This window comes from Harpia harpyja, chromosome 8 (assembly GCF_026419915.1).
Source record: "Harpia harpyja isolate bHarHar1 chromosome 8, bHarHar1 primary haplotype, whole genome shotgun sequence".
NCBI classification, from domain to species: Eukaryota; Metazoa; Chordata; class Aves; order Accipitriformes; family Accipitridae; genus Harpia; species Harpia harpyja.
The window spans coordinates 40,864,797-40,881,986 of NC_068947.1; the positions used below are offsets into that span (position 1 = coordinate 40,864,797).

General features: G+C 36.6%; 1 protein-coding gene across 4 annotated transcripts in view; it reads right to left on the reverse strand.

Moving 5' to 3' along the window:
• The window catches only part of NECTIN3 (nectin cell adhesion molecule 3), a 72,126-nt gene that overhangs the window by 24,565 nt on the left and 30,371 nt on the right, over window positions 1–17,190 (reverse strand). For all 4 annotated transcript variants that reach the window (XM_052794504.1, XM_052794505.1, XM_052794506.1 and 1 more), the window contains exons 3-5: window positions 11,828–12,124; window positions 9,829–9,946; window positions 7,141–7,292 (exon numbers count right to left, since the gene is read on the reverse strand). In XM_052794504.1, coding sequence (XP_052650464.1) covers window positions 7,141–7,292; window positions 9,829–9,946; window positions 11,828–12,124 — 567 coding nt within the window. The remainder of the gene's footprint in view (window positions 1–7,140; window positions 7,293–9,828; window positions 9,947–11,827; window positions 12,125–17,190) is intronic.

The window sequence follows — 17,190 nt, forward strand, 5'->3', positions numbered from 1 at the left end:
GAATTCAGATTATGATTTTAGTAAAAACTGATTTAAAGTGAGTTTAATAATTTAACAAAGAAGTAGAGATTAAGGAATCCAAGTTTACCAGGGTTCCCATGTCCCACAAATCCTTAGGTCAAGAAGTTAAACTCAAAACCCTCTTCCTTGAAAACGTATTTGCTTTAGACACAAGATTTGTTAGCTTATTTCAGACAGTACCAGCAATTTCTTCTGCCAGGCTATACATACTTTGGTTTTTTTTTAAACTGGCTTCATAATTGTTCAACTATTTCCCTCTGATACTGAGGTCTTAAGTCCCATCCTCCACATCCACAATATAAAATACACATTCACAAGTATGCAGTATTTGCATCCTGGCAAGTTTAACCATCACATATGTGAAATAAACACAGTGGCAATTACACTATTATTAATATATTAAAATACCAGTGTTTTACAAAAAGCTTTTCCTGCAAAACTTGATTCATCCACCAGTTGTCAGGCTGTCCAGTTGCATTATCTGCAAGCACTAGTTAACATATTAATCTTAAATTCATTGCAAATGTAATTCTTCAGTGTTTGTTTACATGTATTCCTAGAATCTACAACCATGAATACTTCTACTATCTGTGTCAGTACCTTTCATTGTTGAAGAATGACAAACTTAAAATCATCCCTCCTTGTTCATAAGGCCAATTATGACTAAGAACACGTGAAGTTAACTTCTGACGTCACCCAGAGCTTTCTGAATGTAAAACTAATTTTTTTTTTCTTCACTTCCTGCACCAAGCAAGTTTCCCAAATAGAAAACAACATTAAGACCAGGAATGCCAGAGTTCCTTACCTCTAGTCCATAACTTTTTGCTTGCAAATCACATCTTAAATGTTATCTCCAAATTAATAAAGTGCCATTCTTCATGTGTTGGTATGAAAGACTATATTCTTTCATACCAACAAGCTGTTTAATTTTAACTTTTCACATCATTGCCAATAACCATTTCTTTGAGTTCTTAATGCTTTCCACAAAACATTAAGCACATTGATTTTAAGTTGTTTCAAATGACACTTTATTCAAAAGTATCAATTTCCAACTGATTTTCTTTAACACTTTACTTATGACCCAATGTTTAAAAGCTTTCATCTCTTTCAGTGATGTAGACTTGTGTTGTTGCAAAAACCACAACAACTTAAAGTACCCATGCAGGCCAGGTAGCTGAAACTGGCAGAAATTCTGAAAAAGTTTTAGGTTAAATGCATTGTGATTTCCATTTTTTTGTCTCTTATTATGTTCTGGGCCCTATTCAAACCCTTATTACACATACCCTGTAGTAAGGATGAGGACAAGTGAAGACCCACAAAAAATTTCTTCTACTATTACATAGCTATCGCCCTCATTAAAATAGGATAGGAGAGGTAACTGAAGAAAGCAAAAACCTATTTTCTGGTATGAAAGAGTAAACCCATCAGCTCCCACCATACATAAAAAAAGCCAAGTTTTCCTAGTTTGTTTCAAAGCCATTGATAATCTTCTGTCAGGAAAAGCAAGATTTGCTTTTTACTTCAAATGAAGCCCTAATAGCTTCTCAAAGCACCACGGTCCTTGCACAATATGCTTAGTTTTCCATCTATTACTTATTTTCCAAATGTTTCCCGTGAAAGTCAGTACCAACTTTCAACAGCTTCAGTCTGATATTTTTACTTTTCCCTTAAACGACTATTCTTGATACAGTTTTCCCAGCTTTAGAAATAGAAACAACTTACCTTGGGCAGACGAGTTTCTACAATTAAGTTTAGTAGAGACACCCGACTACATGATGTGTCTTATGTCCCTAAACACTACATCTTCCCCCCTGGATTCCCCTGCAGTACATCCTCATTCAAACGTCCAAGACCCATCTTTGCTTCCGTGGGAATTCAAAGCCAACAAGAAGTCAAGTGTCAGAAAATGAATGGGCAAAGATATGGATGGATCATCCTTAGAACCAGACCATTAGCTCCAAAAATCTTAGTTTAAGTCCTGTCTTGGTATCAACAAGCACACCATTGTAAAAATCAACTAGAGCGCACAGTATTTTAAAACTACAAACCATTTTGGATTTAGCCCACTATGAAGTATTTAAGAGCTAAGGTGACCAGCTCTATAATAAGGAAGAAGAAAATTCAATACTGGCACACATCTCCTTTGGCTAAAATTTATCACTTAACCATTACAGAAACAAAATTTTAGAAGGGAAGGTGCCTTGGCTAGTTGTGTATTAATACAGACAGTCAAAGTCTGCCTAGTTTCAAAAACAATTATGAAGTCTAGTTCTCCCCATTTAAAAAACAAATGACAAACCCCACACGATTCAAGATCCACACTTCGACTCCCACATCCCTTTCTTTGCCATCTGCAAGACAAGGACCTGCTATCAATTACTTATAACCCAAAAGTGAGTTGGCTTTGCACAAATTACAAGATTTCTCTCTCTTTGCAGTTCTCATTTTAGAGTGGAAAGTGTCTGCCTGTATATGTATTACATGTATTTTTGCACAGAGACATTTACCTCTGCTTCTTAAACTGCTGTTATTGCTAAATTTCCCTTAGATGCTAAGTACCTAAAAATTTAAGTAGTTGATAACTCTGTGTAGCTGGGCATTATAAAACCAGCCCTTGCAACTGTTGAAAAGCTTATGTTGCAACTCCCTTGTAACAACAGTTAAAGTAGCCTTTCCATGAAAGAAGGCTTTTTGAATGCCCGAGATTGAATGATTTTGAAATTTATCATTGTTTCTCCAACCATTCTCACTCCAAAGTCAAGTAGTGGGCAAGGACATTGTGTAACCCTCTCCCCACAAAGTGTCTTGTGTACACAGATTCCACGTTGGACTTAAACATTTTCCCATAGGATTATCTTCAGTTTGTTCCTCCTCATTTTGGCAGCATGACAGATATGAAGATTGGTATCAGACTAAAGCAACTGACGATTTCTTTCATCAATCATCCACTTTCAAAGTTCAGTGTACTTTTGCAGTTTCTAGCCGGGATTTCCATGCATCAAGTAGACCATTTTGGCATTTCTTTGGGACTCAAGGAAAAAGCTGTTGCCATTAACATAACCTCAAGCTTGCAAGGAATATTCAGAAACAATATTGAAAGTTCAAAACCTGCTCTACGAGGCAGCATACAAGTTAGCAGTTAGGATATCCTGGGACTCACTTCTCTATACAGCAGAAAAGCAGTTTATCAATACCCCTTCTAATATACTTTAGAAAATACAAGAGTGCCTGTATTCACAATGTTCTCTCGGAAGACTGGTCTATATATGAAGAAACAAAAGCAAAAACGATGATCAGCCTCTGTTACGTTAACCCTGACGATATCCAATCTACAGGAAGGTGACTGTACTTAAAAGTCACATCTTGCTAGAATTGCTGGATTGCTGGCTAACAAAGACAGGGTTTACTTTTAACAAAACGTAGTCTCTTCCAAAGGCAGTCATTTGACAAGATGACAGAGGAAGCAAGTATTTTCCTGTCTGAGTGTGAGTCTTGCAGGTCACCTCTCTCTTGCAAACAGAGAAAGCAAAAGCCTCAGTAAACAGTATGAAGGCAAATGAATACAAAGCCAAGAAAATAAAGTTCAATTCCTTTTGCAAACAACCTGAATAGATCTATATTACAAGATGAAGTGCTTTACATATCAAGCTATCAGCTTGTTTGGGAAAACCTGTTGCTGTAGGGCTATGTCAGGAACTTCAACAATACTTGATCACCTCTGAAGTCCATGAGGAGCATGACTTGCTTTTGGCTGGACAGCTATACAAACAAAGTTTAACTTTATATCACTGAACAAGTAAGAAACAGCAAAGATAACTGTGCCTTGAAACCAGTATTAAAAGAATTCTTTAACTTCAAAAATCATTTTAGTCTTTCCCTATCCATATAAAGATGTATCATCTCCTTTAACTAAAAGCTGGTAAACCTACCATTTAGTCCCTGTCAACTACTTCTCTTATATTTCCCTATTGCACTTCAAAAGTATCATCAGAAACATTAGGAGCACAACAGAATTTATTAAAAATACAGCTTTATTTTTTAACAATACATATTAGGACCAAAAGCATTTTTTGTTCAGCTTCCATTCCAATCCTATAACACATTTCAACTTAATAGTTTTTTCTAGCAGTTAAAAAGCTTTACAACTACCAGCATCATGACTGTCCAGAAACATTAACTTCATAAATCCTCTGACAGCTTCATAATTAAGATTTGAAAGATGGCATGATCATACAGCTTTGTCTGCTAGCTTCTAAGTTTCACTTTATGGTTTTGCCAAGTTTTATACAGTGGAAAATACCTAACAGAAAAATAGGCTAACTAAAAATGATTCCTTCCAGTACAGCAGTGTCATGTTCACCATTACTAGATAATATCTGCTCAGTTAAGTCAAATATTGAGATGGTAAGCAGTTTGACTTAAAAGTTTACTACTTCAGTCTTATTTTCTGTACTCCTGACTTGAGTCTCTATGTTCCCTCTGAATTATTATTATTTAAGATAGACATTTTTGCTATTTCATCACCCATCCTGCATCATTTTAAGGGCATTTCATTTAAAGAGCCAGTCACACTAAGAAGTTCAAGTCACAATAAAGTGTGCTTAATATTAATTTCTGAAAACAATACAAGTACTATACTTTGATTGCCTCACCTCTCATTTTAATCAAGTCTCCTATATACTAAAAGTTAATACACAGTGCTTTTAATCAGTTTGGTATAATCTTCTCTAAGGTATCTAAAGCAGAGTGCTGGATGCTTGTCTCAGCACTAAATTGATGTGTATGACTTTTCTGAGCATTAGTTTTAGTGATACAGCACCAGATTTATTCTAGAGTTGCCTAAAAATGACCTGTGTTTTCTTAGATGTTGATCATGCTACACACTCCAAGATTAATGCTAAGATTTTAAAAACTGAAATTAATTTAATGTCATCTAAAGTATTTGTTTGTAGAACGATGACCCTGTACAATCTCTAGCTAGCTGAGGTTCAGTTTTGGCACTCCCTAAAACGAGCTAAGTTTTGCTATTTGCAATTAAGTTACTGCAGCAAAACAAAGTTGCTGAACAAAGCTGAAAAGCAGCATGCATGTAAACAGCATCCATCAGTCCCCACCAAAGACCAACTACTACAGCTTAACTATCTCTGCAGTAAGCTAGTTTAAGCTATGTCGCGTTTGCCATAGGCTAGAACATAAGCCATCACCACAGCTCAATTAGCATCTACATCTATTCTGCTTTTTCAAAAACTTGATGCGTTTTTCTCCATAAAGGAGGCATTAGAACCAAGCACCCAGAAGTAACTTCTCACAGAAGTAACTTTCATATTTGTTCGCAGCACTTAGCAGTCTTTTAATAGCTAGAATTTTATATAATTTAAGTTGTTCACAAGCAATTCCACTGTCTGAAGCTCTTTAGAAGCTTCCAGTTAACTAGCTCATTAACTAGTCAGTTAATTAGAACCGACTAGTTTTCCACAATGGCCTGCAGCGTAGCTATGTCAGTCTGAAACACCATCCTTTGTTCTAAAGAGGCAGATAACTATCAAATATGAATTCTGACAGATGTGGCTTCAAACATCCTGGACCTTCAATTTTAGTCTTAACTTCTCATTCTCATCTCAATCCTTAAGTGTTCATATTTAGTTTTAAGTTTTTAGGAAGAAATCACAGAATCACTGAACCACTCATAGAATGTTTTGGGTTGGAAGGGACCTTAAAGATACCCTGGTTCCAACCCTGCTGCCATGGGCAGGGACACCTTCCACTAGACCAGGCTGCTCAAAGCCCCATCCGTCCTGGCCTGGAACACTGCCAGGGATGGGGCATCCACAACCTCTCTGGGCAACCTGTTCCAGTGCCTCACCACCCTCACAATGAAGAACTTCTTCCTCACATCTAATCTAAATCTCTAAATCTAAACCCTCTTTCAGTTTAAAGCCATTACCCCTTGTCCTATCACTACATGCCCTTGTAAAAGTCCCTCTCCGGCTTTCCTGTAGGCCCCCTTTAGGTACTGGAAGGCTGCTATAAGGTGTTCCCTGAGCCTTCTCTTCTCCAGGCTGAGCAACCCCAACTCTCTCAGCCTGTCTTCCTAGGAGAGGTGCTCCAGGCCTCTGACCATGTTCATGGCCCTCCTCTGGACTTGCTCCAACTGGTCCATGTCCTTAAATCTATGGAATCTCATCTTAAATCATCTATGTCTGTATCCTGTAACTGGCCAACATGCACTCAGACACTTAATTTACATTGTGGAATAACTAATGTCAAGAACTTACTGAAGAGCAGCAACACCATACAACAGAATTAAGTTTTAATTTCCACATCTGTATTATTTTCCTTAAAAAATGATAATATATTAGCACTTACTGATCAAGCTAGCTATTAGCTAATTTAGCTAATCCATTATGAAAACCTGGAGAGCTTTTTCACACTTGTACAGCACTATTCACACCCCTTTAAGTCATGCTGTTCTTTCACAAAGAAGGTGTCATAGTAAAACGTTAATTAAATTTTGTTAATAGATACGAGGATGTTTCCCAACAGCAATGGGGCTAAACAGACACACAAATTTGTCATATTATACGAAGGAGATCAGCAAGAGTTTTGCATGATATACTTAACTTTATGATTACTGGATATCTGCATCCTGAGAAAAGGAGACAATGAGTAACTGGAGTACAACGCACATATTCAGAACATAACCCTAACTTCCATAAAGCAAAGCATCTTTGACTTTTCTAAATGTAGTTGTTCCCCTCCCACTAACATCTGCTTTTTCAATTTATTACAGACAAGATACTGTTTACTGCACTCAGTATGTCTTGCGAAATACAAGTTAACACTAGAAAAAAAACAAAGTTCACTTCGGAAGAGAAAGCAACAATCTCAGAAGCACTATGGGAACTACCTCAACCTTAAAAATTTCCACTGTATGTTGCTGTTACTGAAGAATCAGTTTAAACCCAAGTTTTACTGTAGCTCTCAAATCTGTACTTTAAACAGTTTTTCACACAATTAAAAGGCATAAATATTTTATGTATCAACTGGTTCTTCAGTTTGCTATTTCAAGCAAAAAAATTCCAAGTTAACATACTGTCTTCACTGAGAAGTAAGACTTACCTAATATGTAGATAGTCTTCTGATCACTTCTCTGACCAAGGGAATTAGTCACCTTACAGATGTAAGTCCCGGTGTAGTTGTAAGTCAATGGGCTGCTGAACTGCAGAGTGTTGTTGACAGATAGCAATCCTTCAGGCCATTGTCCATCCGACCTAACACAAAATAGTTAGTTGTATTTCAACTGTGAATCTTTACAACTAAAGTCTAAATGTAACTAGTTTAAAATAGTATTTGAAATAGCCTAGAGAGTGAACTTTTCACTGTGCTCTGACATTGTCAGTGGGCTTTCATTGGATGTTCTCAGTGTCCAACTGAACATTTAGTATTTAATTTCTGTGCCAAATCCTTTAAATGTCAAATCCGCTGGCACTAGCAAGCTGTCTACAAATGACCACTACTACAACTAAGAAAACATTATTTTCCTCCAAAAGAACTTGGAGGAACAATCCAACCCAAGCTCTAAAAACTAACAAACTAAGCAGCACTTATACTGCTGTCAGGATTATCTGCCTGTTCTTTTGCATCCAGCTGAGCTATCACAATTAATATTTCTGTCAGTACACACTTATTTTGCAGGACATTTTGACTAGGATTTCTGAGCAAGAGTTCAAGCAGTTTCTTCCCTCTCAACCTGCCTTTTGTCATCCCCCATCACTTTTCTATCCAAACTACAGCACTAAAACCTAATTTGGTGCTTGGTGATACATTTGGGGAAACAACTGCTTAGAAGAAATTTGTTTCTAATCAACTGGCTTTTCCAAATCTATCATTTCCCTGTAGGATTTTGCATGTGATTGCAGTAACAACTGTGTAAGCACAACAGAAAAAGAGGAAAGGGCAAACGCACTGGAACTATTTTAGCAGAGCTGCCAACTGCCCCATTAAACACCTGTCATTTCATGCCATTGCATCCCATTTTGCTTTTATCTAAGTAACTATTAACAGCTAAGCAAGACTAAGTCAATATTCAAACATGTAATCAGAAGGTCTCAGTATCTTAGAAGGATTTAGCAAGTATGATTTTTAAATAGTATCGAACAAAAAAGCCAGCCCTGGCACTTTTAAATAGGTACTCAAATGGAAAAAACCCAGTTAACACTAAACGTGATCTCCAACAAATGTAGGTTCAAGACAACATTACCATTGCTGTGCTGACAATGATTATTGCCCAGAATTGCTTCAGCCATAAAAGTGATTAAGCATGTACTTCATAATTCATAGTACCAGAAGTATTTATTTCAAAAACCATGATAAAATAGTCAATTGGTTTGAAAGCTCTATTCTAATAAAGTCCTCATACATGCAACATTTTAAAGTATTATTGACCATGAAAATATTACTATCCTAGCAAATACAATGTCACCTTTGCTTCCAAGGGATAAAGATTTTTTGGTGTGGTAGTTCTAGAAGCTATTATAATTCAAAACAAATAAGCATACAATTTCATTACAGCTAGTTTCCATTTCCTTAAACACTCAAGCTATCCTTCTTTTGCATAGAGTTTTCCCCCCCCCCTTCAAGTTCCTCATTCACCAGTATTACAGCTTCTTGGATGGGTTTTGTTGTTACTCAAACAAAAAACGTACACCGGTTTTATTCCAGAGGATTAAGCTTTTCTCGTAGAAGTTGGTTCAGTTTTAACCTTAAGAAGTTTATAAGTGACCTCTGAAGCTTGAAGTGCTTCAAATATATTTAAAAACTTATATTTCTTCTGAAATTGAAAATAGAGGTTGTATTGATTGTTCTTACATACATCTCAAATTCAAATCAAACAACTGAGAACCCAGTTTATCTGAAGAAACAAGCGGTACTGCTGCTGAGAGCCTGATATGCTTTTTTAAACATAGGAATTTGTGTGTTGAGGTATCTCATCACACTGAGTTTGAGCTAAGCATGGGATGGGGATGGCAGCCTACTGTAGCACGTAGGTAAAGCATACATTTTACTAAATCTACTTTTGTGTAGCCATGCCATTCTGACTAGAGTTAGCTGCAATACTGACTTAAGATTTCAATGGCTACTTTTAGGATTGAGTCTGTTATAATAATTTGTTTTCCTGTAAAACTACCATCAAGCAATTCCAAACTTATCAGTACAACATTTTCAAGCCACATTATGACTACTGTTCCTATATGCTAAATCATATCTACCATTGAGAAGGTAGAGCAGTGGATTACTGCTTCACATCAGTCAATATTCCTGTGATCTTACCAACAGAGGCACTATAACATAGCTACATAAGAATTTACATTGTCTTTAGGGAAGTTATTCCCTTTGTTTCTACAGGCAACAAATCAATTTAAAATAGCTGGGTTTAATTTTTTTTTTTTCCACAGGACAGATTTTGATCTATGGTTGCTTTTGTTGTCTTCCTCTGTCTGTCTCTTGCCCAAAGTACATCCATGGCTGCAAAAGCAAAGCAGTAAATTTCAGAGTAGGGCCCACCCAATCCATATATTCGCAAAATGTGGCTGTTACGTAAGAATTTTTTTTTGTAAATTTACACAATATCCCCTCACCCATATTCAAACATAGACACATCTTGTATCCTCCTTTTAAAAGGCTGGATAATAACATTACAACCCAATACAAGTCATGTACTCTTTGTTTTCAAAACAGGTGTTTACTGTAAGCTAAGAGATTATACCACTTTAATCATGTGGTAAATCCCTTTTTATAAATATTTACCTGGTCCACATAAATTCCATAGGTAATGGATTTGCATCAGCATTACATCTGAGCTGAACATTCTCTCTTCCAATGAACCAGTTTCCATCGTAGCCAGTTACTGAAACTTCTGGGGCATCTGACAAAAAAAGATTTAACCTATCAACAATCACAATATTTTCTTTAAGCATGAACTGTGTGTAATGGTCAGCTCAGTGGAACAGAAGGTGGTTTTGGTTTTTGTTTTTTTTGGTGTGTTTTGTTTGTTTGTTTTAAATTTAAAACCCAGACAACAACAAAATACACAAAGAACACCAATACAGGTCCAAGCTACAACATACTATGCAGCAGGGGATTAGATCAGGAACAGTAAGTTGTTTTAATCAGTGCAACTGTCCCACTGCATGTTTTCAGCAAACATACAGCACTTTGGGGAAGTGAGAGGACTTCAAAGGAAAAGAATCAGTTTAAAGTTTCTTGGAAGTGGGGAATGGGAATTTAGAGCTACTTCTCACTAACAAGATAGAGCAAAGGATCAGAAACAGCGTTTTGAAAAGCCAGGTAATTAAGAAATCACCAAAAAGTTCACAGATGCCAGTTAAAACAGTTAACAGTTATCCACTGGCATCATAACATAGAATTATGTTGTTATGGCTCTAAAAAGCAAGGCGGTTACTTCAGATAAGCTGGAGAGACCCAGCTGAAATATTTAGAAGCCAGAGAACAGAAGAACGAGTATGATTTGGTATAAGGTCATACAGCAGAGATGGAGAAGTAGTTGCAAAAGCTGTAAGTGTAAGGGAAGACTGAAGGAAGACTAGAGCGCAGACATAAAACCTCTGCTTCTCAATTGCTGCTGTGTTGCTTACTACACGATTTTGCTAGAAGTTCTGAAACATGCCTTACCACTAATTTCAGACAAAAATAAGTTTAAGACCAACTTGCCCCCTCATTTCACTTTAAATATGGAACTTCATTCTCTCATTCACTGTTTCAGAAGATGATGGGAACAAATAACCTTTACTTCCATTTCTGTATCAATGGCACTTCAACCTAGAACTTCATTTCAACATTGACAAAATAAACCAGTACTAATCACTTCTATGCCCAAATAAGTGATTCTTTACCAAACAGAACAAAAACAAACCCACAAGAGATTCTAGTCAAACCAAACCAGCAAAATTTACTTTTTCCAGCCACTAATTGAATTAACAGACTTCTAAGATTTAGGAACTGTAAAGCAGCACACAGCTGAGATAGGACACCAAAGGAAGAACTTGAAAATAGCTTGCTTTGGTCACATATGCATTGTGTAACAAAAAATGGATCACATGCCTAAAGCTTTTTTGTCTTAACTGGTTATAGCTAAGCAGCCTTGTAAGCCATCTCACTTCATATTCATGTGTTTTAAAGCCACAGATTTGTTAAAGCAGCCTGGTACAGGTTTGAATTATATGAGCAATCTGAAGCTGAGTAACAAATGTTAGGAATGTATATGTTATGTTCTTGTTTCCTTCTGCAAATTAGAGTGGAAAAAGCTTAGTGAGTAATTTGAAAATAAACTTACTGACCCCCATAAGACCTACTTTCAACTTGTCATCTCAAACATGAATCTTCATTAGAATTATTTTTTAATACTGCTGAAATTGCAAGGCACTATAAACAGTTCACGGATCAACTGAGTTTGTTATTTTCTCTATAATCTTTTCAATGCTAAATATAAACATGAAAAATAATGTTTACCCATGAGCCAATACCCAAAACAAACAACAGAAACATAATGGTATTCTAGGTTTGTGACTAGATTTTTTTTAATTTTTTTTTTTTTAAATACAGACACCCTAGGTTTCTACTCCTGCCCGACCTACCTCTTATCACATGTTTTTCTATACAGTTTTAATTTCCCTTTTTTTTCATGAAGTAGTTAAGTGCTCATCTCCTTCCTGCGGAAGGTATACACCAATGAAGAGGATGGTTATAAGATATACACCAAGTAGTAACTACCTTACAGAATACTTACACTGTATGTCCAACACATGAGGGTATCTTATCTCCTTTTCCAAAGCAGGGTGCCTCACAATACAAGTTATACGTCTTCCTCTTGCAAATCGCGTAGGGACAATCATATACTGACTTACAACTGTCACCGTTTCATTTGGAAACAAAGTAGAGCTGGATTCCATTTCACCAAGACCTCCTTCCCAGTCAATCTCTGCAGCAGGTTTTCCAGTGGCTGCTGTACAAGTGGCTGCTATTGTTCTATTTGCACCATCTATTAGAGGGTTTGGTCCTTTTGTTAAGCTCACAACAGGTTCAACTAGGGAGGGGAAAAAAAAAGTAAACTTAAACAAAACAGACTCTACATCTTTGACACTGTTGCTATATAAAAGAGTTAGATAAGATCTAATCCATTTGCAAAAGCCCATGCTAATCAGATATCCTAGAAATAAGATCATGCCATATCTCAGAGATGATAGCTATACAAAGCTTTGGCCTGCTGATACCGTTCACCTTTGTCAGCTCAGTTTAGTGTTGCTTATTCACTACATTTAATGCACTGAAAGGGAATTCCTACATGGTTAGGTTCAGAACACCAACTACAGTGCTCCAGCTCAGTGTCTGACAACAGACAGCTTAAGCTATTAGGTTGAAACTATACCATGAATTTTAAAAACGCTTAGATTCTGCTGCATATTCAATACTTAGAGTATTAATCTATACTGTCAGTTTGTGTCATTTCAAAGCTACTTCATTCAGTGTTTTAACACCCAACATTAAGGGTTTAAGCTTCTGTTGATCAGTACAATACAAATTGATTCCATGCTGAAAGTACAGTTAAACTCTAAAAAAGTGTTTCTATTACATATACACACACATTATATATAGAATCTAATACGAACACACAAATATACATAACATACATAATTTTTATATAAAATTTATATGGTTTTGATATACAAATAAATTGTTTCTATATATAAATAAAATTCTGTCTATATATTCTTGTGAATAAAGCTCTATAGAAGTAAAAAATTTCAACTCAATACTATGTCCAGGACTCAAGAAATCCACAAGTGGAAGGACCTAACCTCCTTATAAACCCATTGCTCACCCCAAAATTTTAGAGCCTTAGAGAACACTTCCTTCTAAAAGGAAGTTGAGTTCCTGATGTACAAATCTACTGTTGAGGGCCATAAACTGAAAGCTTTCAAAAAAATATCCTTCTTATTTAAGAAATCTGTTTCAGCCCTGTACAAGCTATCCACCAGTTGCAGCCTAAACGAGAAATACAATTTGGTGTTTCAGATACAAACCAAGGTTTTGCTTTCTAGGATGGCGCACTTCTATCAACACACACATTTCCCCACAGCATACCAGCCCCTTACATAATCCTCGTCTTTCCACCTTATGAGGCAGAGTCCTCTGAAGTGAAGTCATCACTACACACCATAACGCTTCAGAATCCACCTCAGTGGACCAGCTCTCACTAATCACAAAGCAGAGGCAACTCTTGCAACTTCTGTGCCTTTCAGTATCCTATAATGAGGAGAACTTTACTTCACAGAATTTCTAAGAAGTTGAAGCTGACCAACATATCTTGAAATGAAATAGAGCAGAGTTCAAAATACCTGGCAAGACGCTTCTCCAACTACCTATACTTTCAAGAGATAACTGAGTAACAAATATTTTCAGCTTGAATGAATTCAATGCCAGAATCAGTTTTTTTGTTTTCTGCTCAGTCTAACACCGCTCATGTCTGAAGAAGGTGGTTTATTATTTGCTCAATTACACTAAAATGAAAGGCGACTACTAAATGGATAATCTTATAAAAATACGTGTTTTCTGTTCTATTCTTTGAAGTGCTTAAAGAATATGCCTCATTGCCGAATTGTAGGTTGGTTGTTTGGGCTGATACTCAGAGTAGATTACTATCTACTTTGTTTCTCTGAATGCCTACCCTCTGTGATTTGTTAGTGACCCTACTGTAAATAAACCAACAGCAGGGTTTTTCCAAAGTCCTACATTCACTCCTCTAGAGCTGAAGCATCTCTAACAGAGCTTCTTTCAAAATTTCATTCCCTGCTCTCCAACACTAGCAACAACTAAAGCTTTCTGCAATAAGCTTGCATATTTGAACTGATGTACATATGAAGCATTCTATAATCTGAAAAAAGCCTTTAAAACCTAGTATGGAGAACTTGACATCATTTAGCTTTGTTCTTTGACCCACAATTTTGTTTCCCTGATTTAACAAGTATTACCAGCTTGTTCCCCCAAAATCACTAGTAGTAACCTTTTCAATAGCTTCTGTAGTATTACTGAAATGCAGAAGTAAACACCCAATTTTACATTTAGCATCTTAGAAGCATAAAGATACTAATTTTAGCTGTACCCCTCCCCACCCAATATCTCCATCACAGTGAAATCAATTAAATCAGCAGCTAATCATTAGCTTTTCATGCCAGAACTTACAGACCTAAATCATTTCAGCTGGAAATAGTTTCATACATTCTACTCCTTTGAATTTTCCTCAAAAAAGAGTACACAACTCCAGAATTTGTCCTCTACCCCTTTGTGAAGGGATACATAAGTCAACAAGAAGTCTTAACTAAGGTAGCAGAGGTCTCCAGACCCAAAGCAGACTACTCAGTATGCTGCTTCACTTAACATGCTTTTAGAAAAAAGTATCTTCAAGTATTAAGTGATAGTAGCCAGAGAACAGGATATAGACTCATTTAAAAAAGCCTAGTTTCTGCTAAGGTTATCCTTGTTAGGAGAACAGCATACTTTGTTTTCTCAAGTGATACCTGAAATCTGAAAGACTGGCCAGTTTCAGTTCATTGTATAATTCTTAGTTTTACACTTGTCAGAAATTAACAAAGCTGAACTGTTCAAAACTACTCAACTTAATAAAATATACTTATTCCCAGTCCAATGTGTTTTGGTGCTTTAGTTTTTTTACACTCATACTTTTTTATACTTTTATACATATGGTTCAGCTTCTACTGTCACATCTTCCCATAAATCGTGATTCTTGGACTACACACCAACTACAAGATAACCAAACAGCCACATACTAAAAAGTGGAAAGCAACAGCTGTTACAACACTTCTATAGTCTGTCCTTCGAGGATTACTATGTCCCTGCAACTGAAGCAAAACCAGCAGTAACCCAGCTACTTATTCTACAGCCTTTCTAGCTGTTTCACTCATGGATTAAGATAAATATCTTGTGAATGAATCCCTAATTACAAGGGGCCATTGGCATCTCACCTCTCACAATGGGAAACAGTTTTACTGTTTTCAACCTGGAAAAAAGATTACCCAAAGTATGGGGTTTGGACAGGTTTTTGGCTGGTGTTTTTTTTTTTTTTTTTTTTTTTGGAAAGTGTAACTTCTATATACAGACTCTTGTAGCAGTCCTCTTTTGTCCCAGGACCGTTCAGTGTGCCACATGAATCATACTGAAGCATGCCCTACAGACTTTCATTGCTCACAATGGTGGTGGTAGTGGACACATGAAGGAGGTTGGGAGAGCATTAAAAGAAGCTGCTTCACCCAGTCAGTAGAAACATTATGCTCCATTCAGGTCAACTGAAAAAGATGGTGGGAACAATGCTTAGTGTGGGAAAGGAAGCCACCAATCCCACAAAGATCCAAAAGCAGAAGGAACCTGCTTCCACAATGTAAGCGTTCAAGGGCAGTTGCAGTTTCCCCCATACCCTTTAAGTAACCAACAGAATAGATACACTGACTGAATGGACAGAGGCTATCAAAAGGTCACTGCATATGGATCACCTCAGTCATATATCTTAGGAGAAGATTAGTCATGCAAATCCAAAGCAATATTACAGCATGAATTATATTCAAATTACAAGAAACAGTGGCTGAAGTATAGAAGCTAGATATGCAGCTGTTTAGGAGCTCTCAACTAATTCACACATCTGTGCTAGCCCTTTTACTGATTCATGACCACTACTTAATTTAACCTTACTTACTCTAGCTTTACCTTACATTCATATAGTCAGAGATCTCTCATTGTGCAAGTCCTTACTCTTCTTTATAGAAAAACTACATAATAAAGCATCCAGAAAAGAAAGAGCCTTAAATCCTATTACATGAGGTTTCCAGGCCTCAAAGTTGCTCTTGGTTTTAAGTACTTCATAAGCCTTTTTCAACTGCTTCTGTTAGTTTTAAAACTAATTTTCTTCTGCCACTGTGCACTGGAGGTCTGGATGAAATTGGCATTATTACAACACAAACACTATTATTTCCACTTACCATTAAAGTCACTAATTCCTTGGCAACAGCATGACACTGGGAATTGTCAGCCCCTTCATCACAACTGACATTTACTTGAATAACTTCTTTCCAAAACAATACTTCTACTTTTTATTCTCTCTCCCCTCAAAGCCAGCAGCTGTAGATTTCTGTGTAACTTCTCCTGTTCACTAATTAATCCTTTATTATTGACTTTGGGTTTTTTGTTTCTTTCTTGTGTTTGGGTTTTTGTTTGTGTTTGTTGGTTTTTTTTTGTTTTGGTTTGTGGGTGGGTTTGACTTTTTTTTTTTAAAGACCAGTCAGTTCACTAATTTGTTATCTACTTGATACTTTTTCTTGCCCCAGAGTATTGTATGGTATTTAAGTATGTGTACATTCCATCAACTAGCACTTTTCAAACACCATTACTTTATCAGAACTGTCTGAGAAGATCCATTTTCCATATTGTCTGACATGCATCTTGCTTTAATTCGTTATTGTAAGAATTTCTACATTAGTGTGTCTGGGATCTATTCATGGTGACAGACCTACACCTTTGACGTTGTCATCTGTGCAGCTCATTCTTTACTTGCAGCATTGGTGGGAGCTAACCTGAAGAAAAGCAAGGTCTACTTTATCAATTCCTATGCTGAGAAAACTAGCTTAAGACAGTAGAGTCAAACCAAACCAAGTATTTAAAATAGTTGTATACAGTGCTCAAGCTAGTAACATAAAAATTATAGCAGCTCTGCAAGCTACCCTGTCACACACCATCTCTTCTGCCTTCAAATATCATTTTGGCCAGTTTAGTCAGCATCCTGAGACAGAAACAGCTTGACACAAAATTCTTTGCCATTTTTTTGTCCTAGTTTCCAAGGTAAGTTTGAAGAACCAAAGTTTTAGACAAGATCAATACACCTGTTTGACCCAAAAAGCATTTTCATATTTTCACTGTCTTAACCTCTTCTTTTACAGTGCATTTCCTTAAGACAGTATGAAGCACTAAGTGAAGCAAACTGGGAGTGAGCAAAGTCACCAAACGTGGTAAGTCTGTTAAGCTTAAGTAGCATAAAACAGAGGTTCTAAATATGGTCTTAAGTGATCAGGGTACTGTGGCAAAATA